This window comes from Oncorhynchus gorbuscha, linkage group LG19 (genome assembly GCF_021184085.1).
Source record: "Oncorhynchus gorbuscha isolate QuinsamMale2020 ecotype Even-year linkage group LG19, OgorEven_v1.0, whole genome shotgun sequence".
NCBI lineage: Eukaryota > Metazoa > Chordata > Actinopteri > Salmoniformes > Salmonidae > Oncorhynchus > Oncorhynchus gorbuscha.
In genome coordinates, this window is record NC_060191.1 from 68,115,324 (window position 1) to 68,143,118 (window position 27,795).

Here is a 27,795-nt window from a genome sequence, read left to right on the forward strand (position 1 = left end):
CTCAACAAATTGGATGCAGTCTATCACAGTGCCATCTGTTTTGTCACCAAAGCCCCATATAGCGACCTGTACGCTCTCGTTGGCTGGCCCTCGCTACATACTCGTCGCCAAACTCACTGGCTCCAAGTCATCTACAAGTCTCTGCTAGGTAAAGCCCCACCTTATCTCAGCCCATTGGTCACCATAGCAGCACACACTCCAGCAGGTATATTTCATTGGTCACCCCAAAACCAATTCCTTCTTTTGGCCGCCTTTCCTTACAGTTCTCTGCTGCCTATGACTGGAACAAACTGCAAGAATCACTGATGATCACTCATATCTCCTTCACTAGATTTCAGCACCAGCTGTCAGAGCAGCACACAGATCACTGCACCTGTGCATAGCCCATCTGTAAACAGCCCATCCATCTACCTCATCCCCATACAGTATTTATTTATTTATCTTGCTCCTTTGCACCCCAGTATCTCTACTTGCACATTCATCTACCATTCCAGTGTTTAATTGCTATATTGTAATTACTTCGCCACTACGGCCTATTTATTGCCTTAACTCCCTTATCTCACCTCATTTGCTCACATTGTATATAGACTTGTTTATACTGTATTATTGACTGTATGTTTGTTTATTCCATGTGTAACTCTGTGTTGTATGTGTCGCACTGCTTTGCTTTATCTTGACCAGGTCGCAGTTGTAAATGAGAACTTCTTCTCAACTGGCCTACCTGGTTAAATAAAGGTGTTCTCAACTGGCCTACCTGGTTAAATAAAGGTGTTCTCAACTGGCCTACCTGGTTAAATAAAGGTGAAATAAAAAATAAATAATAAAATATGTGTGTGTATGTGAGTGTGTGTGTATATGTGTGTTTGTGAGTGTGTGTGTGTATGTATATGTGTGTTTGTGAGTGTGTATGTCTCACAGGCTCATGGAGCTGCGTCTCAGGGAACCAGACTTCCTCTTGAGGGTGGTGCAGATGAGCAGATCACTGAAGAGGAAGAGAGAGCGGTCCTTCTTACCCCCCACCGTCTTCTGCAGAGACAGAGAGACAGACAGAGAGACAGACAGAGAGACAGACAGAGAGACAGACAGAGAGACAGACAGAGAGACAGACAGACAGAGTGAGAGAGTGAGAGACAGCGACAGAGAGAAACACAGTCCTATCCTTCTCATCTGTTATCTAGATTGTAGATTGATATCTATTATATTATAATATTATTATTATTATTATTATTTATTATTATATCTGACAGAGGGCAGTCCCTCCACAGAGCAGTCCCTCCACAGAGCAGTCCCTCCACAGAGCAGTCCCTCCACAGAGCAGTCCCTCCACAGAGCAGTCCCTCCACAGAGCAGTCCCTCCACAGAGCAGTCCCTCCACAGAGCAGTCCCTCCACAGAGCATCTATGGTCCCTGCTGTCAGACTCTATCCAGAAGAGCATCATAATAGCACAACGTCAATCTACTGTCTGAGTGTCTCAGACTCACCGCCTCCATCACCATCTCCTGTCTCAGGAACTTCCTCATTGGGTTAAGGATCTGTCAGAGAGAGAGAGAGAGGAGAGAGAGGAGACAGACAGACAGACAGACAGACAGACAGACAGACAGACAGACAGACAGACAGACAGACAGACAGACAGACAGACAGACAGACAGACAGACAGACAGACAGAGGAGAGAGGAGACAGACAGACAGACAGACAGACAGACAGACAGACAGACAGACAGACAGACAGACACAGACAGACAGACAGACAGACAGACAGACAGACAGACAGACAGACAGACAGACAGACAGACAGACAGACAGACAGACAGACAGACAGACAGACAGACAGACAGACAGACAGACAGACAGACAGACAGACAGACAGACAGACAGACAGACAGACAGACAGACAGACAGACAGACAGACAGACAGACAGACAGACAGACAGACAGACAGACAGACAGACAGACAGACAGACAGACAGACAGACAGACAGACAGACAGACAGACAGACAGACAGACAGACAGACAGACAGACAGACAGACAGACAGACAGACAGACAGACAGACAGACAGACAGACAGACAGACAGACAGACAGACAGACAGACAGACAGACAGACAGACAGACAGACAGACAGACAGACAGACAGACAGACAGACAGACAGACAGACAGACAGACAGACAGACAGACAGACAGACAGACAGACAGACAGACAGACAGACAGACAGACAGACAGACAGACAGACAGACAGACAGACAGACAGACAGACAGACAGACAGACAGACAGACAGACAGACAGACAGACAGACAGACAGACAGACAGACAGACAGAGAGAGAGAGAGAGAGAGAGAGAGAGAGAGAGATTATAATCATTATTACAGTACCATCAACTTTGAGATGGCAAAAGAAAGCTCAACGTATAATCTTCAAACTTTCAAAACATTGAATTTAAAAACAGAATATATATATATATTGTTTTTTAATTAAATGTTTTAAATATATATATACACACACAATCCCAATCCGGTTGGCATTGCCTTTGCCGTCAGTCACTTAGAAATGTCCTTGTTTTCCATAAAAACCTACATGAAATGAGTTGCAGATGAATAGGAAATATATTCAAGATGAATAAGATGAACATATTCAAGATGAATAGGAAACATATTCAAGATGAATAGGAAACATATTCAAGATGAATAGGAAACATATTCAAGATGAATAGGAAACATATTCAAGATGTTAAAAAGGTTCTAAGTGAAGTTTGCTGACAAACGCAGTTGACAGTGAGAAGATGTTTATTTTTTTGCCTCCACCATGATTGACAGATGGTATCAGGCACCCTTCCAGCATCTTTTCATTTTTTCTGCATCTCACGGATGTTCTTCTTTGTGATCTGAACACCTCAAACTTAGATTTGTCTGTCCATCTTCCACTGTCCAGTGTCTGTGTTATTTTGCCCATTTAATCTTTTCTTTTTATTGGCAAGTCTGAGACATTGCTTTTTCTTTGCAACTCTGCCTAGAAGGCCAGCATCCCGGAGTCGCCTCTTTACTGTTGTTGTTGAGACTGGACAGAGGAACTCTGTCTAGAAGGCCAGCATCCCGGAGTCGCCTCTTTACTGTTGTTGTTGAGACTGGACAGAGGAACTCTGTCTAGAAGGCCAGCATCCCGGAGTCGCCTCTTTACTGTTGTTGTTGAGACTGGAGGCCAGAGGAACTTTACTGTTGTTGAGACTGGACAGAGGAACTCTGTCTAGAAGGCCAGCATCCCGGAGTCGCCTCTTTACTGTTGTTGTTGAGACTGGACAGAGGAACTCTGCCTAGAAGGCCAGCATCCCGGAGTCGCCTCTTTACTGTTGTTGTTGAGACTCTTTACTGTTGATGTTGAGACTGGACAGAGGAACTCTGTCTAGAAGGCCAGCATCCCGGAGTCGCCTCTTTACTGTTGTTGTTGAGACTGGTGTTTTGCGGGTACTATTTAATGAAGCTGCCAGTTGAGGACTTGTGAGGCGTCTGTTTCTCAAACTAGACACTAATGTACTTGTCCTCTTGTACACCGGGGCCTCCTACTCCTCTCTATTCTGGCTAAAGCCAGTTTGCACTGTTCTGTGAAGGGAGTTGTACACAGCGTTGTACGAGATCTTGGCAATTCCTTGCATGGAATAGCCTTCATTTCTCAAAACAAGAATAGACTGACAAGTTTCAGATGAAAGTGAATTGTTTCTGGCCATTTTGAGCCTGTAATCGAACCCACAAATGCTGATGCTCCAGATACTCAACTAGTCTAATGAAGGACAGTTTTATTGCTTCTTTAATCAGAACAACAGTTTTCAGCTGCGCTAACATAATTGCAAAAGGGTTTTCTAATGATCAATTCGCCTTTTAAAATGATCAACTTGGATGAGCTAACACAACGTGCCATTGGAACACAGGAGTGACGGTTGCTGATAATGGGCCTATGTAAATATTCCCGAAAAACAATTTTTTAAATATGCCGTTTTCAGCTACAAGTCATTTACAATACTAACAATGTATCTGATCAAGTTTATGTTATTTTAATGTACAAAAAAAGTGCTTTTCTTTCAAAAAACAAGGACATTTCTATGTGACCCTAAACTTTTGAACGGTAGTGTACGTGCGAGTGTCCTACATCTCTGACGTGTTCCACTCCCTCGATGTGGGCTTCTATCTCCTGCATGACGCGTGTCTCCCTCTCCACCTCCTCCGCAGAGCGACGCCCCTTATTGATCTTCTCAGCCAATCGCTTGATGTCTCTCTGGGCGTCCAATAGCAACGGGTGGTCTGGATGTTCCTCAGGAGTGTGCTTCAACAGATCCTAGAGAACAGGGACACCACATTTTACTACCAAGTAAAAGGAAGCACCACCTGTAAGAGAATACGCCTTCATATACAGTGGGGCAAAACAAGTATTTAGTCAGCCACCAATTGTGCAAGTTCTCCCACTTAAAAAGATGAGAGGCCTGTAATTTTCATCATAGGTACACTTCAACTATGACTGACAAAATGAGAATGAAAAAAATCCAGAAAATCACATTGTAGGATTTTTAATGAATTTATTTGCAAATTATGGTGGGAAATAAAATGACTAAATACTTTTTTGCCCCACTGTATATACAAGCTTATTTTCGTCTTTCATACGCAGGCCTTCAACACTCAATTGGTTGACATTGTGGAAATAGCTAGGCCAAGAGAAGCCTGAGTCTTGCCTAGGATTTACCCCAGTTAGGCAGAGGGAACCATGGGGATCCTGCTGGTCATTTATGAACATTTGAACATCTTGGCCATGTTCTGTTATAATCTCCACCCGGCACAGCCAGAAGAGGACTGGCCACCCCTCAGAGCCTGGTTCCTCTCTAGGTTTCTTCCTAGGTTCCTGCCTTTCTAAGGAGTTTTTCCTAGCCACTGTGCTTCTACACCTGCATGGGCTGGGTTTCTGTACAGCACTTTGTGACATCTGCTGATGTAAAGGGCTTAATAAATACATTTGAATGATTGACTGAGTTCGGCAAAGTCGAGGGGACTCACCTTGACCAGCAGCTCATAACGGGGGATCCTCTGGACAGGCTTGATCATCAGATCACCCAGGGCCTGCTTCTCCTTGTTCTCACGCATACTGGTCTGTGTGTGTGTGTGTATGTGTGTGTGTATGTGTGTGTGTGTGTGTATTTGTGTGTGTGTGTGGGGGGGGGGGGGTTGGGGAGAAAAGAAGACAGAAAAGAGAGACAGGGAGAACGGGACAGAGTTCTCGTCAGACATACAGTATATATGAGCCATACGGTGTGAATAATCGGTCTGGTTTCTCCACAGACACTAGATGGCGGTATGGTTCCACATTCTGATCAGTCACCCTCCTGTGACCGTCTCACTGAAGAAGACCTGTGACTTTTTAAAAGTAATCTAGTCTGGTCAAAGGTCAACTATAGAGGGGATAAAAACAACAGATGGAGAAATAGGGACACACACACACACTGAACTATACACAGACAGACATGCAGGAACACACATCCACATGTTTTGAGCTCAATGTCTCAGCTCTGCCAATCAGTAGCCATCTGACTAGTGAGGAACTGCCCCTCCCTACCTTCAGGCTATGCTCAAACACTACACCCCAACCTGAGCACTGCGTTCGGTCCCCTCTTGGCCTTCCCACCCCTGTAAATGATTCCCTTCAGCGGAACCTGCCTATCACACCTGTGTGTGTGTAATCCAAAATAACTGGGCCAGACTTATCTACCTCAAGCCAGGTGTACACTACACGACTGTGGACCCAATTAAGCTGTCCTAGACACGTTTAGAAGATCGGAGATCAAATCTATGTCGTCAACCTACTCGGGTCAGAGACGTAATCCGAGGGCTATCAATCCTGTCTTTGAGAAGTCCCAGACATCCTGACCAGATATTTTCAAACATGTTTGATTTTATATTGACACAAAATCTGTAATGCTCTTGTAGTGTGAACGTGCAACAACAGGTTTTGGGAAAAGTGATCAGCGACATGTAGACTAGAGAAAGACAGATTACTTGTCCTAGAATGAATATGTAGACTAGAGAAGGACAGATGACTAGTACTAGAATGAATATGTAGACTAGAGAAGGACAGATGACTAGTACTAGAATGAATATGTAGACTAGAGAAGGACAGATGACTAGTACTAGAATGAATATGTAGACTAGAGAAGGACAGATGACTAGTACTAGAATTAATATGTAGACTAGAGAAGGACAGATGACTAGTACTAGAATGAATATGTAGACTAGAGAAGGACAGATGACTAGTACTAGAATGAATATGTAGACTAGAGAAGGACAGATGACTAGTACTAGAATGAATATGTAGACTAGAGAAGGACAGGTGCCTAGTACTAGAATGAATATGTAGACTAGAGAAGGACATGTGACTAGTACTAGAATGAATATGTAGACTAGAGAAGGACATGTGACTAGTACTAGAATGAATATGTAGACTAGAGAAGGACAGATGACTAGTACTAGAATGAATATGTAGACTAGAGAAGGACAGATGACTAGTACTAGAATGAATATGTAGACTAGAGAAGGACAGATGACTAGTACTAGAATGAATATGTAGACTAGAGAAGGACAGATGACTAGTACTAGAATGAATAGTAGACTGACTAGTACTAGAATGAATATGTAGACTAGAGAAGGACAGATGACTAGTACTAGAATGAATATGTAGACTAGAGAAGGACAGGTGCCTAGTACTAGAATGAATATGTAGACTAGAGAAGGACAGGTGCCTAGTACTAGAATGAATATGTAGACTAGAGAAGGACAGATGACTAGTACTAGAATGAATATGTAGACTAGAGAAGGACATGTGACTAGTACTAGAATTAATATGTAGACTAGAGAAGGACAGATGACTAGTACTAGAATGAATATGTAGACTAGAGAAGGACATGTGACTAGTACTAGAATTAATATGTAGACTAGAGAAGGACAGATGACTAGTACTAAAATGAATATGTAGACTAGAGAAGGACAGATGACTAGTACTAGAATGAATATGTAGACTAGAGAAGGACAGATGACTAGTACTAGAATTAATATGTAGACTAGAGAAGGACATGTGACTAGTACTAGAATTAATATGTAGACTAGAGAAGGACATGTGACTAGTACTAGAATTAATATGTAGACTAGAGAAGGACAGATGACTAGTACTAAAATGAATATGTAGACTAGAGAAGGACAGATGACTAGTACTAGAATGAATATGTAGACTAGAGAAGGACAGATGACTAGTACTAGAATGAATATGTAGACTAGAGAAGGACAGATGCCTAGTACTAGAATGCGTTTGTACTTGCCTTTAACCAAAGCGTCAAAATCATTAGAGCACTGAAGTTCATAGGCAATATTATTCAATTCAAACTGTTGGCTAGATATTTCAACACTGTATGCAAAGCGTGAATGTCTGACTAGCTAGTATAGTACTGTAGAGTAGGGGTGTGTTGTATTGTTGTATTTATGAGGCTGCTTTGAGCCACAGCTCGTTCTAGCTAATGTAATTACATCATCGCTGTATCACATCATTGTTTTAGTGAGACAGCGTGGTATATGGAGAATCCTCACGACCACGTGAAGAACGTTGTAGTGTGTGACCTCGCGTCTGTGCCACGTGGTTTAGTGCGAGCGTCACTACGTTGCCAAGACAACAAGCTACAGGAAAGACGGTTGTTTAATGTGAGAGGCTCAGCCATGTTAGGATTTTGAAAGTCCTGTAGTGTTCGCCCGGCATCAGGGGATGAGTGATCGAGTGTCTCTTTCTAAAGAAAACCTCCTGAGAGAACTGCCATTGGAAGAGCAACAGGGACAGGATGCACACACACACACACACACACACACACACACACACACACACACACACACACACACACACACACACACACACACACACACACACACACACACACACACACACACACACACACACACACACACACACACACACACACACACACACACACACACACACACAATAAAGCCACTTAGAGACAAGTCCATATATCACACTCATCTACACAAACACACTCATATCAACAGCAGACATAGACTACCGTTCAAATGTATGGGGTCACTTAGAAATGCCCTAGTTTTTAATAGATCATTTTTTTGTCCATTAAAATACATAAAATTGATCAGAAATACAGTGTAGACATTGTTAATATTGAAAATTACTATTGTAGCTGGAAACAGCTGACTGTTTTTATGGAAAATCTACACAGGCTTTATTAGCAACTATCACTCCTGTGTTCCAATGGCACGTTGTGTTAGCTCATCAAAGTTGATCATTTTAAAAGGCTAATTGATCATTAGAAAATCCTTTTTTCAATTATGTTAGCACAGTAGAAAACTGTTGTCCTGCTTAAAGAAGCAATAAAACTGTCCTTCATTAGACTAGTTGAGTATCTGGAGCATCAGCATTTGTGGGTTCGATTACAGGCTCAAAATGGCCAGAAACAATTCACTTTCTTCTGAAACTCATCAGTCTATTCTTGTTTTGAGAAATGAAGGTTATTCCTTGCACTAAATTCCCAAGAAACTGAAGATCTCGTACAACGTTGTGTACTGGACGGCACTTAATTGGAGCCAATTTCCTTGTACAACAGGACAATGACCCAAAGCACAGCTCTAAACTATGCAAGAACTATTTAGGGAGGAAGCAGTCAGCTGGTATTCTGTCTATAATGGAGTGGCCAGCACAGTCACCGGATCTCAATCCTATTGAGCTGTTGTGGGAGCAGCTTGACCGTATGGTACGTAAGAAGTGCCCATCAAGCCAATCCAACTTGTGGGAGGTGCTCCAGGAAGCATGGGCTGAAATCTCTTCAGATTACCTCAACCAATTGACAACTAGAACTCCAAAGGTCTGCAAGTCTGTAATTGCAATTTAGTCTTTGACGAAAGCGAAGTTTGAAGGACACAATTATTATTAAAATAAAAATCATTATTTATAACCTTGTCAACGTCTTGACTACGTTTCCTACTCATTTTGCAACTCGTTTCATGTATTTTCTCCATGGAAAACAAGGGCATTTCTAAGTGACCCTAAACTTTTGAACGGCAGTGTACACACTCACCTCCAGGAACTTGAGGAATGCCGGCTTGGCCTCCTTTGCGATCCTCACGGCGTCTTTGGCGTTCAGAAAGTTATCGATGTATGCTGAATAAATATTAGCAAGAATCTCTTTGGAGAACTGTGAGGAAGAGAGAAAGATGGAGAGGAGAGAGAAAGTTAACAGGCAAACGGGAATATAAACACAGTGTAAAAGGCCCCCCTCATACTCGGTTTGATTTGCTACTAGCATCATCCAGCCACGTAGAGTGAGGAACTGCCTGTGCCTTGTATACTCCCTTAAAAGACTTTTGCTTGAAAAACAAGAATGAAAAAAAGTGGCAATATCACTGTTTGTCCCTTTAGAGACACCGTAGCAACAACATATCCGGTATACATCACCTGAAATAGTCAGAATTCATCTGAGATGAATCAAGAAATCTGTCATTAATTTTGTCGTTTTTGCAGAGTAGGTCTTAGTTAGATATAAAATTATGTGACTAAGACGTTTGGTGCAGTATTTCTCAAGTGGAAAAAAAAGCAAGAAAACTAGTCGTCTCTTGTTGAATTACAACAAACACTTCATTAAAGAATCCCGTCCATAGTTTCCACTCTGACTAGGAGTAGTACTGTTGACCAATCACTGAAAAAGGGGCGTGGAAGAAAAGAAACTACCAAACACCAAAACAAACAAAAACATTTTGTCATAATATATGCGCGGACCTGTTCGAAGCATGCTACAGGCTATAAACTGACACTGAAGGAGGGTGAATCTTGCCCGGCAACAAGTGGTTGGTGAGCCTGGCTCTGGCTGGGATTGGCCAATATGGTGATACATAGGAAGCCTCCCTCCAGGCTTAAAAACCAATGTAAAAAGGGCATGCCTCGAGTGGGGGAAAGGGGCACTCCTCGATTGGGGGAAAGGGGCACTCCTCGATTGGGGGAAAGGGGCACGCCTCGATTGGGGGAAAAATTGGGGGGGGCACGCCTCGATTGGGGGAAAGGGGCACGCCTCGATTGGGGGAAAGGGGCACGCCTCGATTGGGGGAAAGGGGCACGCCTCGATTGGGGGAAAGGGGCACGCCTCAATTGGGGGAAAGGGGCACGCCTCAATTGGGGGAAAGGGGCACGCCTCGATTGGGGGAAAGGGGCACGCCTCAATTGGGGGAAAGGGGCACGCCTCAATTGGGGGAAAGGGGCATTCCTCAATTGGGGAAAAAGGGCATTCCTTAATTAGGGGAAAAATGGCATACTCCGTGGGTAAAAGGGGCATTCCTCCGCAGGGAAAATGGGCATTCCTCCGTGGGTAAAAGGGGCATTCCTCCATGGGTAAAAGGGGTATTCCTCCGTGGGTAAAAGGGCATTCCTCCATGGGGAAAAGGGCATTCCTCCATGGGGAAAATGGGCATTCCTCCATGGGGAAAATGGGCATTCCTCCGTGGGGAAAGGGGCATTCCTCCGTGGGTAAAAGGGGCATTCCTCCGTGGGTGAAAGGGGCATTCCTCCGTGGGGAAAGGGGCATTCCTCCGTGGGGAAAGGGGCATTCCTCCGTGGGGAAAGGGGCATTCCTCCGTGGGGAAAGGGGCATTCCTCCGTGGGGAAAATGGGCATTCCTCCGTGGGGGAAAAGGGCATCCTCCGTGGGGAGAGAGACAAACGCACACATCCACAGGACGTGTTGCACAACACGCATTATGGCATGCTCCCCACACTGACACACACTGTGACTCACTCTGACCTGCCTTTCTTCTACACAATGGAGATGAGTGAGGAGGAGAGACAGAAATGAGAGGGGGGAAAGGAAATTAAAAGAGACAGACAGAGAGAGAGAGAGAGACACAGACAGAATAAAGAGAGAGAGAGAGAGACAGACAGAGAGAGACACAGAGAGAGAGAGACAGAGAGAGAATAAAGAGAGACAGAGAGACACAGAGAGAGACAGAGGCAGACAGAGAGAGACACAGTGAGAGAATAAAGAGAGACAGAGAGAGCGACAGACACAGAGAGAGACAGAGACAGACAGAGAGAGAGAGAGAGAGAGAGAGAGAGACAGACAGACAGACAGAGACACAGAGAGATGGTTTAATGGTAACACAGAAATAGGCATTATGACCACTCGTGAAAAGAGCTACCCTCTCCATTATCCCACTCTCCCATCATCCCTCTCTCCATCTGTAAGGAGTGATAGCAGGATGGAGAAAGGCTGCTCTATCGTTCAAAGTGTGATAAATCAGGTGCTGTACACCGTCAGGAGGCCAGTGGCACCTTAATTGGGGAGGACAGGCTCATAGTAACGGCTGAAATGGAATGAATGGAATGGTATCGAGCACATGATTTACAGAACAGATGGTTTCCATGGTTTGATACCATTCCATTCACTACCTTTCAGACGTTATTACGAGCCTGTCCTCCCCTCAGCAGTCCCCTGTGCTGTACACCTACGCAGTCACCTGTCTCCCCCCTCTCTCCATCCCTCCAGTTACACAAGCAGCCACTCTGCCCCTCCTCTTGTCACTCTTTCCCTTCTAATGTGGGGATAATGTGAAAGTCATTATTTTTTCCCCCTCCTTTTTAAAAGGCCCCAGCGCAGTTAAAAACGTGATTTTCCTGTGTTTTATATATACAGTATTTCTACACCACGAGGTTGGAATAATACTGTGAAATTGTGAAAATGACCTTTTAGTGTAAGAGCTGTTTGAAAAGACTGCCTGACATTTCAGCCTGTTATAGTGGGATGGAGTTGTAGCCTGCCTGACATTTCAGCCTGTTATAGTGGGATGGAGTTGTGGCCTGCCTGACATTTCAGCCTGTTATAGTGGGATGGAGTTGTGGCCTGCCTGACATTTCAGCCTGTTATAGTGGGATGGAGTTGTAGCCTGCCTGACATTTCAGCCTGTTATAGTGGGATGGAGTTGTGGCCTGCCTAACATTTCAGCCTGTTATAGTGGGATGGAGTTGTAGCCTGCCTGACATTTCAGCCTGTTATAGTGGGATGGAGTTGTGGCCCGGTGACATCACCAGGAAGCTATTTTAGTTTTTTTTTTAAATGCGGCATTTTAATTTAAAACAAATCACAGTATGGTACTTTATTGTTACCCAGAAATGATTTGATATTTAGATTAAAACAGCTACATTGGATCTTTAGGTGGCAAATGTTATAAAAAGCACAAATCTCTCTCGCTCTCCTTCATCAATCTGGAATGAACTGCTCAGACTTTCAAACATAACCTAAATAAACCCACTGTAGAGTCTGGACAGCACGTAAACAGAACGTCTGGAAACACAAGGCTGGCCCTAACTGGCAGGCCAACTCTCTGACACAACCTCCCTGGTTCTACAGTATAATCCCTGTCCTTTAGACTCTCAATAATAATAATAATAATAATAATAATAATAATAATAATAATAATAATACTATATGCCATTTAGCAGACACTTTTATCCAAAGCCACTTACAGTCATACGTGCATAAATGTTATGGTCCCAGGAATCCCACTATCCTGGGTCTACCAACTGTACATGATGTTACTGTTGGCTGTCTGTCAAAGGAGAGAGCAAGACTGCATAGTCGCCACATAGGTTCAGAATGTGCTAGTACACGGGGTCAAGGCCAGTTCAGGGCTACTGAGACAGATGTGTTTTGACAGGGTATCACCACAAGAGGCTGAACTGTAGAAGGGGAGAAGGGCTGAGGGGTGAGAGAGAGAGAGAGAGAGAGAGAGAGAGAGAGAGAGAGAGAGAGAGAGAGAGAGAGAGAGAGAGAGAGAGAGAGAGAGAGAGAGAGAGAGGGGGGTGAAAAGGAATGGTGAGGGGTGATAGAGAGAAGGGTGTGAGGGGTGATAGAGAGAAGGGTGAGGGGGGTGAGAGAAGTAAGTGGGTGAGAGAGGTTGAAGAGGATGAGAGGGGTGAAGAGGGTGAGGGGGTGAGAGAGAAGTGAATGGGGGGTGACAGTTCAGAGAGGTCAAGGTATTACTATTCGCTACATTCCACTAGCATGGGCTAACAATGCTACACATTCTGACTGCATTTCACGAGCATGGGCTAACAATGCTATAGATTCGGACTGCATTTCACTAGCATGGGCTAACAATGCTACACATTCTGACTGCATTTCACTAGCATGGGCTAACAATGCTACACATTCTGACTGCATTTCACTAGCATGGGCTAACAAAGCTACACAGTCTGACTGCATTTTACTTGCATGGGTGAACAATGCTACACAATCTGACTGTATAGGCTAGTGATGCTACACTGGTTATGATAAAGGCTTCAGCATTCCTCAGTTCGGCTGGCGCCTAGCCGAGTTACCAAGTGAGTGTGCTCGCATACTCCCTTAAAAGAACGAGTACTGTTTGTCAACTTTGAGACGCCGTAGCCAGTATACACTCTCCTCAAAATAGTCTAAGATAACTCAAGAAATCTGTCATTAATTCTGTCATTTTTGCCAAGGAGATCTTAAATCACAATTTTTTTTACATCTAATTAAAATGTTTGGTGCAGTACCTCTTAATTAAAACATTAGCATGAAAATGAGTTGTCTCGTTGAATGACAACATAGACTTTATTGAAGAATCCCTACTGTTGACCAATCACAGACGAAAAGGCAGAGACTTCAGCTTGCCTTTTTTGGTGTGCCTGGACAGCCGGTCCAAACTAACAAAAACAAACAAAATGTTGCCATAATATACTTCCAAACTCGTCCGAAACGTTTCTGCAGGGAAGCACGCGGACGCTTTAAGTCTCTCTGCCCCCAGAGGGGGAGACGGAGGCCTTTGTTCTTTTGGCTGTGGAGGTTTGTGTGTGTAGGGTTTTGTTTGTGTTTAAACTGGGAGGTTTGTGTGTGTTGGGGTGAACCAGAGGGCTACCAGCAGAGAGTTAACATGGACCAGGAGAGGAGACAGGGGGTTAACATGGACCAGGAGACAGGGGGTTAACATGGACCAGGAGAGGAGACAGGGGGTTAACATGGACCAGGAGACAGGGGGTTAACATGGACCAGGAGACAGGGGTTAACATGGACCAGGAGACAGGGGGTTAACATGGACCAGGAGACAGGGGTTAACATGGACCAGGAGACAGGGGGTTAACATGGACCAGGAGACAGGGGTTAACATGGACCAGGAAACAGGGGGTTAACATGGACCAGGAGACAGGGGGTTAACATGGACCAGGAGAGGAGACAGGGGGTTAACATGGACCAGGAGAGGAGACAGGGGGTTAACATGGACCAGGAGAGGAGACAGGGGGTTAACATGGACCAGGAGACAGGGGGTTAACATGGACCAGGAGACAGGGGGTTAACATGGACCAGGAGAGGAGACAGGGGGTTAACATGGACCAGGAGAGGAGACATGGGGTTAACATGGACCAGGAGAGGAGACAGGGGGTTAACATGGACCAGGAGAGGAGACAGGGGGTTAACATGGACCAGGAGAGGAGACAGGGGGTTAACATGGACCAGGAGACGAGACAGGGGGTTAACATGGACCAGGAGACGAGACAGGGGGTTAACATGGACCAGGAGAGGAGACTCAGGGGAAGTCACTGTACTTTACTATTTAGGGGTGAAGTGTGTGGGCTGTGTCTCTCTCTGAGGTAATTAGGTGGGTGTGTCTGTTCTGTAGCAAGAAGACAGCGAGACACCAGGACTCATTACCTCTGAGATAGAGCACCCCCTTAATTAACATGCCTACGTCTCTCACACACACACACACACACACACACACACACACACACACACACACACACACACACACACACACACACACACACACACACACACACACACACACACACACACACACACACACACACACACACACACACACACACACCATAGAGTCCCCAGTCTGTAGACAGATCAAGAAGTCCTGTAGAACCACAGTCACAAGAGGCCTTCAGTGCTCAGAGTTAGAAAATGCTGACCAATGTACTCTGCAACAAAACATTACTGCTTAAATAGATCTGCAACACCAGCAAGACAGCATTTAGAGAAACACGCATCTATCATAGAAATACAACAGGTAGAAAATACATTGTCCACAGGGTTTTTCCCCAGAGGTGGAAGTAGATGTAATTTATTACTGGTATGGGACACCCCAAGCACCCACACATTGTGTTTATAGCCTAGGTAGAACTACATATAGAATCCCTTTTCATTTCATATAGCCTCTCTGTGGGCATAGTAAATATATCATATCCCTGTTAACATGCATTACCTTGTAATGTGGCATAAACACAACCAGTCACTATGTTTTCATCTGATTGTCAATCACTTCAAAAAATGCTCTCCTGTAGGCTAGCCACGCACGTCGGTCCACTCACAAACATCATCCCAGCATCCAGACAGTGACTTGATGACTGGAAAGACACCTGTTCTAAACCACCTGTGTGCATGTAATGGTATTCTGTGATTGGCACTAGGCTTATACTGCACTGCTGTCCGCGTGCGTCTCGGTCACTCATCTCCGTCTTGGTGAAATTGAAGTGTTCTCGTCGAACCACAACTCAGATTTAGAGTGTTACACCACCCGCCGGTTTCAGATTTAGAGTGTTACACCACCCGCCGGTTTCAGATTTAGAGTGTTACACCACCCGCCGGTTTCAGATTTAGAGTGTTACACCACCCGCCGGTTTCAGATTTAGAGTGTTACACCACCCGCCGGTTTCAGATTTAGAGTGTTACACCACCCGCCGGTTTCAGATTTAGAGTGTTACACCACCCGCCGGTTTCAGATTTAGAGTGTTACACCACCCGCCGGTTTCAGATTTAGAGTGTTACACCACCCGCCGGTTTCAGATTTAGAGTGTTACACCACCCGCCGGTTTCAGATTTAGAGTGTTACACCACCCGCCGGTTTCAGATTTAGAGTGTTACACCACCCGCCGGTTTCAGATATAGAGTGTTACACCACCCGCCGGTTTCAGATTTAGAGTGTTACACCACCCGCCGGTTTCAGATTTAGAGTGTTACACCACCCGCCGGTTTCAGATTTAGAGTGTTACACCACCCGCCGGTTTCAGATTTAGAGTGTTACACCACCCGCCGGTTTCAGATCTATTCTCTCCTTTTTCAGTTGGCTGTGTTGTAAAAGCTTCCAGTTTTCTTGGCATTTTGCGTCAACTAGGATAGGCTCAGGTTCTATCCCCACTATTTAATTCACCGGGACGCCGTACCGGACCCTACCGACTTACTTTCACCCGTGGTTTCTCCATTATTCACAGTGATTGGATGGAGGGAGGTACTTACCGATTGGATAAGCAACTGACCCACTGTCTGTCTGTCATGCCATTGGCTAATGCAGCCGGTGACCTGTTCCAGGAAGTGCTCATGGTGCTCCAGGATCTCTGGAATCTGATAGAACATCTCATCCACCAATGAGGGATCAACTAGGGAGCCACTGTCTGGCTGCTTCAGAGGCCGCATATAGCCCTACACATAGACATAGAGATAGAGATAGAGAGAGGAGAGGAGAGGAGAGGAGAGGAGAGGAGAGGAGAGGAGAGGAGAGGAGAGGAGAGGAGAGGAGAGGAGAGGAGAGGAGAGGAGAGGAGAGGAGAGGAGAGGAGAGGGAGAGGAGAGGAGAGGAGAGGAGAGGAGAGGAGAGGAGAGGAGAGGAGAGGAGAGGAGAGGAGAGGAGAGGAGAGGAGAGGAGAGGAGAGGAGAGGAGAGGAGAGGAGGAGGGGAGGAGAGGAGAGGAGAGGAGGGGAGGAGGGAGAGGAGAGGAGAGGAGAGGAGAGGAGAGGAGAGGAGAGGAGAGGAGAGGAGAGGAGAGGAGAGGAGAGGAGGAGGAGAGGAGAGGAGAGGAGAGGAGAGGAAATAGATAAAGAGGGGATAAAGAGGGGAAGTAGAGAGAAAGAGAGAGGGGGAGGTAGAGAGAAAGAGAGGGGAGGTAGAGAGAAATAGAGAGGGGGAGGTAGAGAGAAATAGAGAGGGGGAGTTAGAGAGAAATAGAGAGGGGGAGTTAGAGAGAAATAGAGAGGGGGAGGTAGAGAGAAATAGAGAGGGGGAAGTAGAGAGCTTGAGTTAAAAAAACAGCCTTTATTGTACAGCAGGAAAAGAGTCATGAAGTTGAGTACTTTGAGAGAGAGTGAGTGAGTGAGTGAGTGAGTGAGTGAGTGAGTGAGTGAGTGAGTGAGTGAGTGAGTGAGTGAGTGAGTGAGTGAGTGAGTGAGTGAGTGAGTGAGTGAGTGAGTGAGTGAGTGAGTGAGTGAGTGAGTGAGTGAGTGAGTGAGTGAGTGTGTGTGTGTGTGTGTGTGTGTGTGTGTGTGTGTGTGTGTGTGTGTGTGTGTGTGTGTGTGTGTGTGTGTGTGTGTTCTAAGACAGGCTTTGATGAAAGGAAACACCTCCATGTCCCCATCGGCCCACAGTATCTACTAGCGATTGGGAAAAAATTGGAAGTAACACATCAGGATATTATTTTTTACAATATATCGTATCGATAATAATGGCAATATTATTTTTGAGTCATGACCACAGTAGAATTCCACATGATCGTTGAGTCATGGTAATCTCCTCTTATGCACTCTGGACATGCTTTGGTAGTACCCAACTTGCTAACTACCATCAGGTCCTAATGGCCTGGTACTCAGGGCTCTATTTCCCCTCCATCAGGTCCTAATGGCCTGGCACTCAGGACCCTATTGTCCCTCCATCTGGTCCTAATGGCCTGGTACTCAGGCCTCTATTGTCCCTCCATCAGGTCCTAATGGCCTGGCACTCAGGACTCTATTGTCCCTCCATCTGGTACTAATGGCCTGGTACTCAGGGCTATATTTTCCCTCCATCTGGTCCTAATGGCCTGGCACTCAGGACTCTATTGTCCCTCCATCTGGTCCTAATGGCCTGGCACTCAGGACTCTATTGTCCCTCCATCTGGTACTAATGGCCTGGTACTCAGGGCTCTATTGTCCCTCCAGGTCCTAATGGCCTGGTACTCAGGGCTCTATTGTCCCTCCATCAGGTCCTAATGGCCTGGCACTCAGGGCTCTATTGTCCCTCCATCTGGTCCTAATGGCCTGGCACTCAGGACTCTATTGTCCCTCCATCTGGTACTAATGGCCTGGTACTCAGGGCTCTATTGTCCCTCCATCAGGTCCTAATGGCCTGGTACTCAGGGCTCTATTTCCCCTCCATCAGGTCCTAATGGCCTGGCACTCAGGACTCTATTGTCCCTCCATCTGGTCCTAATGGCCTGGCACTCAGGACTCTATTGTCCCCCATCTGGTACTAATGGCCTGGTACTCAGGGCTCTATTGTCCCTCCATCAGGTCCTAATGGCCTGGCACTCAGGACTCTATTGTCCCTCCATCAAGTCCTAATGGCATGGCACTCAGGGCTCTATTGTCCCTCCATCTGGTCTTAATGGCCTGGTACTCAGGCCTCTATTGTCCCTCCATCAGGTCCTAATGGCCTGGTACTCAGGGCTCTATTGTTCCTCTAATCACTCTGACACCAATGCAAATGCCTTCTAAAATCACATCAAAACACTCATCATTAAAACAGTATCCTGCTTTTAAAACTCACCTCACTGTGCTGATCAATTTGAAGAAAGAAGTTCAACAGCAGGTTGAAACAGAGGGGAAAACATGGTCGTAGTGGATGTTGTTTCAAAGCCCAACATATGGAAATGGACAGCGCTTTCTAAGGTGATGATTCATTCAAAACACCCACAACCATATTAGAGCTGATGCATGTCTATAGGCATATGAGCCCTGGCTCGGGAAGAAAACGGAATTAAAATGAAGATTGTTCTGTTATACAATACATAGCCCACCACGTATTACACATGGAAGACACACATGAAACAAAACTGATTTAAGATATCTTTGGTAAATACTCGGTCTAGTCTATACTCCAGACTTTATTGTTATGCATACTGGATGGACTGGTTACCTTATGCTACGCTACACTACAACATGCCTTTCCTCCAATATGGTATGGTGAGGTCCCTCAGTATGGTGATAATATGGTATGGTGAGGTCCCTCAGTATGGTGATAATATGGTATGGTGAGGTCCCTCAGTATGGTGATAATATGGTATGGTGATAATATGGTATGGTGATAATATGGTATGGTGAGGTCTCTCAGTATGGTGATAATATGGTATGGTGATAATATGGTATGGTGGTAATATGGTATGGTGAGGTCTCTCAGTATGGTGATAAAATGGTATGTTGAGGTCCCTCAGTATGGTGATAATATGGTATGGTGAGGTCCCTCAGTATGGTGATAATATGGTATGGTGAGGTCTCTCAGTATGGTGATAATATGGTATGGTGGTAATATGGTATGGTCTCTCAGTATGGTGTTAATATGGTATTGTGGTAATATGGTATGGTCTCTCAGTATGGTGATAATATGGTATGGTGATAATATGGTATGGTGATAATATGGTAGAGTGATAATATGGTATGGTGATAATATGGTAGAGTGATAATATGGTATGGTGATAATATGGTATGGTGAGGTCTCTCAGTATGGTGATAATATGGCATGGTGAGGTCCCTCAGTATGGTGATAATATGGTATGGTGGTAATATGGTATGGTGAGGTCCCTCATTATGGTGATAATATGGTATGGTGAGGTCTCTCAGTATGGTGATAATATGGTAAAATGATAATATGGTATGGTGATAATATGGTAAAATTATAATATGGTATGGTGATAATATGGTATGGTGGTAATATGGTATGGTGGTAATATGGTATGGTCTCTCAGTATGGTGGTAATATGGTATGGTGGTAATATGGTATGGTGGTAATATGGTATGGTGAGGTCTCTCAGTATGGTGGTAATATGGTATGGTCTCTCAGTATGGTGATAATATGTTAGAGTGATAATATGGTATGGTGATAATATGGTATGGTGGTAATATGGTAGGGTGATAATATGGTATGGTGAGGTCTCTCAGTATGGTGATAATATGGTATGGTGAGGTCCTTCAGTATGGTGATAATATGGTATGGTGGTAATATGGTATGGTGAGGTCCTTCAGTATGGTGGTAATATGGTATGGTGAGGTCTCTCAGTATGGTGATAATATGGTAGGGTGATAATATGGTATGGTGATAATATGGTATGGTGAGGTCCCTCAGTATGGTGATAATATGGTATGGTGGTAATATGGTATGGTGAGGTCTCTCAGTATGGTGATAATATGGTATGGTGGTAATATGGTATGGTGGTAATATGGTATGGTGGTAATATGGTAGAGTGATAATATGGTATGGTGGTAATATGGTATGGTGATAATATGGTATGGTGATAATATGGTATGGTGATAATATGGTATGGTGGTAATATGGTAGAGTGATAATATGGTATGGTGAGGTCTCTCAGTATGGTGATAATGAGGTCTCTCAGTATGGTGATAATATGGTATGATCATATTACTCCAGTGCTAGCCTCTCTACACTGGCTTCCTGTTAAGGCAAGGGCTGATGTCAAGGTTTTACTGCTAACCTACAAAGCATTACATGGACTTGCTCCTACCTATCTCTCTGATTTGGTCCTGCCGTACATACCTACCTACACGTATGCTACGGTCACAAGACGCAGGCCTCCTAATTGTCCCTAGAATTTTTAAGCAAACTGCTGGAGGCAGAGCTTTTTCCTATAGAGCTCAATATTTATGGAATGGTCTGCCTACCCATGTGAGAGACGCAGACTCGGTCTCGACCTTTATGTCTTTACTGATGACTCATCTCTTCAGTGGGTCATATGATTGAGTGTAGTCTGGCCCAGGAGTGGGAAGGTGAACGGAAAGGCTCTGGAGCAACGAACCGGCATTGCTGTCTCTGCCTGGCAAGTTCCACTCTCTCCACTGGGATTCTCTGCCTCTAACCCTATTACAGGGGCTGAGTCATTGGCTTACTAGGGCTCTTTCATACTGTCCCTAGGAGGGGTGCGTCACTTGAGTGGGTTGAGTCACTGACGTGATCTGCCTGTCTGGGTTGGTGCCCCCCCTTGGGTTGTGCCGTGGTGGAGAACTTTGTGGGCTGTACTCGGCCTTGTCTCAGGATGTTAAGTTGGTGGTTGAAGATATCCATCTTGTGGTGTGGGGGCTGTTCTTTGGCAAAGTGGGTGGGGTTATATCCGTCCTTTTTGGCCCTGTCCGGGGGTATCATCGGATGGGACCACAGTGTCTCCTGACCCCTCCTGTCTCAGCCTCCAGTATTTATGCTGCAGTAGTTTATGTGTCGGGGGGCTAGGGTCAGTTTGTTATATCTGGAGTACTTCTCCTGTCTTATTCGGTGTCCTGTGTGAATTTAAGTATGCTCTCTCTAATTCTCTATTTCTCTCTTTCTTTCTCACTCTCGGAGGACCTGAGCCCTAGGACCATGCCCCAGGACTACCTGGCATGATGACTCCTTGCTGTCCCCAGTCCACCTGGCCGTGCTGCTGCTCCAGTTTCAACTGTTCTGCCTGCGGCTATGGAATCCTGACCTGTTCACCGGATGTGCTACCTGTCCCAGGCCTGCTGTTTTCAACTCTAGAGACAGCAGGAGTGGTAGAGATACTCTTAATGATCGGCTATGAAAAGCCAACTGACATTTAGGTTAACCTAGTTAACGGAACCATGTGGAACCCTTCTAACAGCCAATCAGATATATTTTATTACATACTCCATTTTGGAGTTTCTGTGGAGTGGCAGTTTCACTGCATTAAATGTTCTAACCGCTTCCCCTTGTTGCTATAGGAACGCTTCCCCGTGTTGCTATAGGAACACTTCCACGGCCACCTCTGTGTTTTCTAACACAGTCACTGATCACTACAGAGGCCAGCCCTTCTCCCTCGGTCCTCATTCTCTCCTTCCCCTCACTCATTTATATTACAAGGGAGAGCATCCTGGATCTGTTTCCCTCCTTGTTGTGCACACCCACGCATACGCACGCACGCGCACACACGGTACAGGCAAAATCCTCCCACATGCCCACACAATATATTATGTAACAGTACCTTGTTAATAAAGGCTGTAATAATGAGACATGTAGGACTGAACAATAAAGAATCATTTCTCTATCAGCTTCTACTGTCTGAATGAAAGGTTGAACATACATTTACATTTAAGTCATTTGAACTTATACATCTCTTTACGAATTTAGAGTGACTTACAATCTCTTCCATAACGAACTGTATCATCAAAGACCAGAGAGGTTGAACATCTTTTCCATAACGAACTGTATCATCAAAGACCAGAGAGGTTGAACATCTCCTCCATAACGAACTGTATCATCAAAGACCAGAGAGGTTGAACATCTTTTCCATAACGAACTGTATCATCAAAGACCAGAGAGGTTGAACATCTCCTCCATAACGAACTGTATCATCAAAGACCAGAGTAGGATTGAGGAGTGAGGGTGGGTGGGGTCTGGGTGTGGTTGAGGGTGGGTTGGTGGTGTCTGGGTGGGGAGGCTGCCTGTCTGAGGGTGGGTTGGTGGGGTCTGGGTGGGGAGGCTGCCTGTCTGAATGAGGTAGGTGAGATATGTGGCTAAGAGGTGAGGATTCATTTAACATTAAGACATTGCAACTTCAACCATCTGTTAGCACGTGTGTGCGTGTGTGTGTGTGTGTGTGTGTGCGTGGTATTACCTGTATGAGTGTCCGGAGTGACTCCACATAAGACTGCTCAGTGTCCAGGAGGGTCATCACGACATGTCTTCTCATATCCTGCAGGGGGAGACAACACTATGAGTGCTACTGCATAACTCACACAATTAGGCTCGACTGCCATAAAAAATACGTGTTTTCTGTTTACATGGTTTGGTTGGACTAACAGAGACCGTGGAGAGATGGTTCAGAGAAGTTAGCCTATCAATGAAAGAATCACTGAATGAAATGCATTAAGTCTAGTCGACAAAGAGAGCGAGAGAGAGAGAGAGATTTGCTTTGGCAAAGTTAACATCTGTTTACCATGCCAATAAAGCCCCTTGAATTCAATTGAATTGAGACAGAGAGAGGGAGGTCATTATCTCACTTCGCTTTAGCAACATTGGCTTTGTCATTCATGCTACTAAAGCTTATCTGAATCTGAGCGAGAGAGAGAGCGAGAGGAGCAAGACGGGGTGAGTCAGGGCAACCCAGCCAGCCCCCAGGTGGCTAACGAGACAAACTCTCTGTCTGTCTGTCTCTCTCACACACACACACTATCCCCATGCCAACCAGCAGCATCCTCCATCTTAGCCTCCCCGCGGCAACAATTACCAGGGTTTCTGCTGGCTCTCTAGAGCTCCTTTGTGTTCCGTTCTCACGGTAATGCTAGTCACTAATCACTAGAGCTTCTTCTTAGGCAGGCAGGGAACATCTCTGGCCCTAGAACCCACAGGAGAGAACTGTCTGACCCGCAGACCACTGTTCTGTCACAGGGTTCACTAACACACAGAAAGACACAGGATCAGAACCGAGCTATAGGGTCCAGACTGCCTCCACTGATTCTGTTGTTATAGGAGAAGACATTATATACTTCTGCAGAACGAAACACGACTAAGTCAATGATCCCAGAACACACTAGAACAGACATGACTCAACAACTATTTGTTCTAATCAAATCTCCACCTCCACCCAGCCAGACAGATCTGGTTCCTCTCAAGTGTTTTTCCGATAGTGGGTTTTCCTAGCCAACTGGCCTCTGTTTTCTCTTTATGGGTTCAGGCCCAGGTTGTGTTGTTATTTGTCAGACCCCAGGAAGACTAGGTGTCGCCATTGGTTAAATGGGGATCCTAATAAAATCTATAAATCTATTATTAGCCAGTGCAACAGACAACCCAGACTCCCTCAACACTAGTAAACATTATCCTAAATACCAGACACCTGGAGGCTGACACACAACTTCCTCTTCAAGAGAACATATTTTCCTGCTTCGTGCCCCCTGCCTCCCCACTGTGACTTAATAATAACCACACATTAACATCCCCAAAATAACATCCCACATTTAGACCTGGGTACATTTAGACCTGGGTACATTTAGACCTCCCATAAGGCTCAGCAGGGGAACATCCATGTGTCCCTAGTCTGAGGAGGGTGACAGTGCCCTGTCACTGTAGGGTAGCAAGTGATTTACTGTGTGTGTGAGAGAGACACAGAGAGAGAGAGAGAGAGAGAGAGAGAGAGAGAGACAGAGAGACAGAGAGAGAGAGAGAGAGAGACAGAGAGAGAGAGAGAGAGAGAGACAGAGAGACAGAGAGAGAGACAGAGAGAGAGAGAGAGAGAGAGAGAGAGAGACAGAGAGAGAGACAGAGAGAGAGAGACAGAGAGAGAGAGACAGAGAGAGAGAGACAGAGAGAGAGACAGAGAGAGAGACAGAGAGAGAGAGAGAGAGAGAGAGAGAGAGAGAGAGAGAGAGAGAGAGAGAGAGAGAGACAGAGAGAGACAGAGAGAGACAGAGAGAGACAGAGAGAGACAGAGAGAGACAGAGAGAGACAGAGAGAGACAGAGAGAGAGACAGAGAGAGAGACAGAGAGAGAGACAGAGAGAGAGAGAGAGAGAGAGAGATAGAGACAGAGAGAGAGAGATGGCTTTGCTAGATATTGTTGCATTTCATTGCACCTGCGATAACGTCTGCAAAACTGTTTATGTAACCAACAAACTTTGATTTGATTTGAGAGGGGGGAGAGAGCGAGAAAGAGAAGGAGAGAGTAAGCGAGCGAGAAAGAGAAGGAGAGAGAACGAGAGACACTAGACAGAGACCTGAGATGAGCTCAGCAAGACTTCCGTTTGCAGAAGAAAAAAGTAAACACACTCTGTAGAGAAACAAAACACACTTGGCATGTTGTCCAGGGGACAGCTGGTGACTGTTCAGTTCATTACCCTGGGATATCATGACACGCAGGCTTTCATGTCGACATTGATATAGGTCTAAATGAAATCAGTTTTGTCATATTCATCTGGATTGTGAGGGTCTACCTCAGACAGGGTCACCTTTGACCCTGTCTCTTCCAGGCAAAGAGATAAGGAACCTTACAGGAGGGTGAGGGAACTCCCTGCAGTCTAAAACCTCAGTGAGACTATATGTGTGAAGAGGTTGTGTGTGTGTGTGTGTGTGTGTGTGTGTGTGTGTGTGTGTGTGTGTGTGTGTGGTAAAACAAGACAGGTCTTCCTGAAACAATGAACAATCTTCTTTCAGGTTCCAGCTGCCTTGATTGGATTACACACACACACACACACACACACACACACACACACACACACACACACACACACACACACACACACACACACACACACACACACACACACACACACACACACACACACACACAGTCCATAATACTATGCAATAGCAAACTCACACAGGCACACACACACAACCACACACACACACACACATAACCCCCCCGGAAAACACACACACACTCATAAACCTCCCCACACACACACACACATAACCACACACACACACACATAACCACACACACACACAACCACACACACACACACATAACCACACACACACACATAACCACACACACACACATAACCACACACACACACGTAAAGTGTTGGTCCTATGTTTCATGAGATGAAATAAAAAATTGCAGACATTTTCCATACGGACAATAAGCTTATTTCTCTCAAATTTTGTACACAAATGTATTTACATCCCTGTTAGTGAGCATTTCTCCTTTGCCAGAACAATCCATCCACCTGACAGGTGTGGCATATCAAGAAGCTGATTAAACAGCATGATCATTACACAGGTGCACCTTGTACTGAGGACAATAAAAGGTCACTCTAAAATGTGCAGTTTTATCACACAACACATTGCCACAGATGTCTCAAGTTTTGAGGGAGCGTGCAATTGGCATGCTGACTGTACGAATGTCCACCAGAGCTGTTGCCAAGTAATTGAAAGTTCATTTCTCTACCATAAGCCGCATCCAATGTCGTTTTAGAGAATTTGGCAGTACGTCCAACTGACCTCACAACCGCAAACCACGTGTAACCATGACAACCCAGGACCTCCACATCCTGCTACTGTCTTGAGACCAGCCACCCAGACAGCTGATGAAACTGAGGAGTATTTCTGTCTGTAATAAAGCTCTTTTGTGGGGGAAAAACTAATTCTGAGTGTTTGGGGCTGGCTCCCCAATGTGTGTGCCTGGCTCCCCAGTGGGTGGGCCTATGCCCTCCCAGGCCCACCAATGGCTGCACCCCTGCCCAGTCATGAGACATCCATAGATTAATAGGGGCCTCGTGAATTGATATAAATTGACTGATGATTCCATGAACTGTAAGTCAGTGAAATTGTCACACGTTACATTTATATTTTGGTTCAACGTAGAAATACCTCGTGAGTTTAGCTCAACTGTCACACAAACTAATCACAACCTAAAAGAAGCTTGTTTTAACTCCAATGTTCGTAAACAAAGTAAATGTAAACAAACACTATATAGCCTTTAAACATGGTAAAAAAAATACAATGTTGATATCATGGATTGTCAGTCCTTGCATCCAGCACAGCTCTGTCTATGAATTTGAGAGTAGTTACACTTCTGCAGGCGCATCTTTCAGCTTTTACCAAAACAGAGATGGAGGGGGGGGGTTCACTTTGTTATGGTTTCAATGAAGGACATTAAAAGCCACAGCAGATAAAGGCAAGATGGAGAGTAGAAGGTGGATGTGATCATTATTCATTGACCTCTCTATGTTACCAGGTGAGAATCAGTTCATCTGGCGACATGGATTAGATTAAAAAACATGTGCTCTCTCACACACACACACACACACACACACACACACACACACACACACACACACACACACACACACACACACACACACACACACACACACACACACACACACACACACACACACACACACACACACACAATTATAATATAATAACAACCCAATATGGCTGCTGGCCTTCAGTTCAAAGGCAGGGATTTAGCCTGTGAGACTAGGACTGTTTTGATTGGCTAAGAGGCCTAAGCCCTGCTCCCTTCTGATGGCTTTGATTGGCTCAGAAGCTTTTAATTTGTCTGTTATTATGATTCTCAGAGGGGATAGCGGATTGTGTGTGTGTGTCATGTCAGATCAGGCCTCGACTGAACTTCCACAGCTCAGAACGTTTACCAAATGTTACCATTACCACACACACGTAAACTAAGTCCAGTCACGACAGATCTGTCCCACAGCAGCCCACGTCTGTCAATCAACCTGAGCCACCTCCCATCTCAGTGTTAACCAATTAGATCTACTCTCCTAATGCTTCGCAAAACTAGAGAACAGGTGTCTCATCTTGAATGTTCCAGGCTGGTTGCCTAGCACCTGAGAGGGAGAGAAATGCGGAAAAGGTGAAGAGAGCAGAAATGAGACCGACTGAAAAAAATCGATTTGAGAAGGAGAAATGACACAGAAAAAGAGAGAAGCCCTCTCCCCTCATCACTTCTCTCCCTGGCGACAGTAGTCCCTAACAACCACTCTCTCTAGCAACAGCAGCATTACTCAACACCCCCCCTTCTACTTCCCACACCAAGTGAAACCACATCAATCCCCTCTCCAGTCTCCATCCATCCCCCTCTCTCTCTATCCATCTCGCTCTCCATCCATCTCGCTCTCCAGTTTCCATCCATCCAAATCTCCTTCTCCATTCATCCCCTCTCCAGTCTCCATCCGTCTCTCTCCATCCATTCATCCATCTCGCTCCATCCATTCATCTGTCTCTCTCCATCCATTCATCTGTCTCTCTCCATC

General features: G+C 45.2%; 1 protein-coding gene across 1 annotated transcript in view; it reads right to left on the reverse strand.

The window, feature by feature from the left end:
- The window catches only part of arhgef17 (Rho guanine nucleotide exchange factor 17), a 112,478-nt gene that overhangs the window by 13,832 nt on the left and 70,851 nt on the right, over nt 1-27,795 (reverse strand). Inside the window, exons 2-8 of the mRNA XM_046315475.1 lie at nt 22,690-22,767; nt 16,344-16,526; nt 9,118-9,234; nt 5,036-5,128; nt 4,140-4,325; nt 1,483-1,533; nt 917-1,026 (exon numbers count right to left, since the gene is read on the reverse strand). Coding sequence (XP_046171431.1) covers nt 917-1,026; nt 1,483-1,533; nt 4,140-4,325; nt 5,036-5,128; nt 9,118-9,234; nt 16,344-16,526; nt 22,690-22,767 — 818 coding nt within the window. The remainder of the gene's footprint in view (nt 1-916; nt 1,027-1,482; nt 1,534-4,139; nt 4,326-5,035; nt 5,129-9,117; nt 9,235-16,343; nt 16,527-22,689; nt 22,768-27,795) is intronic.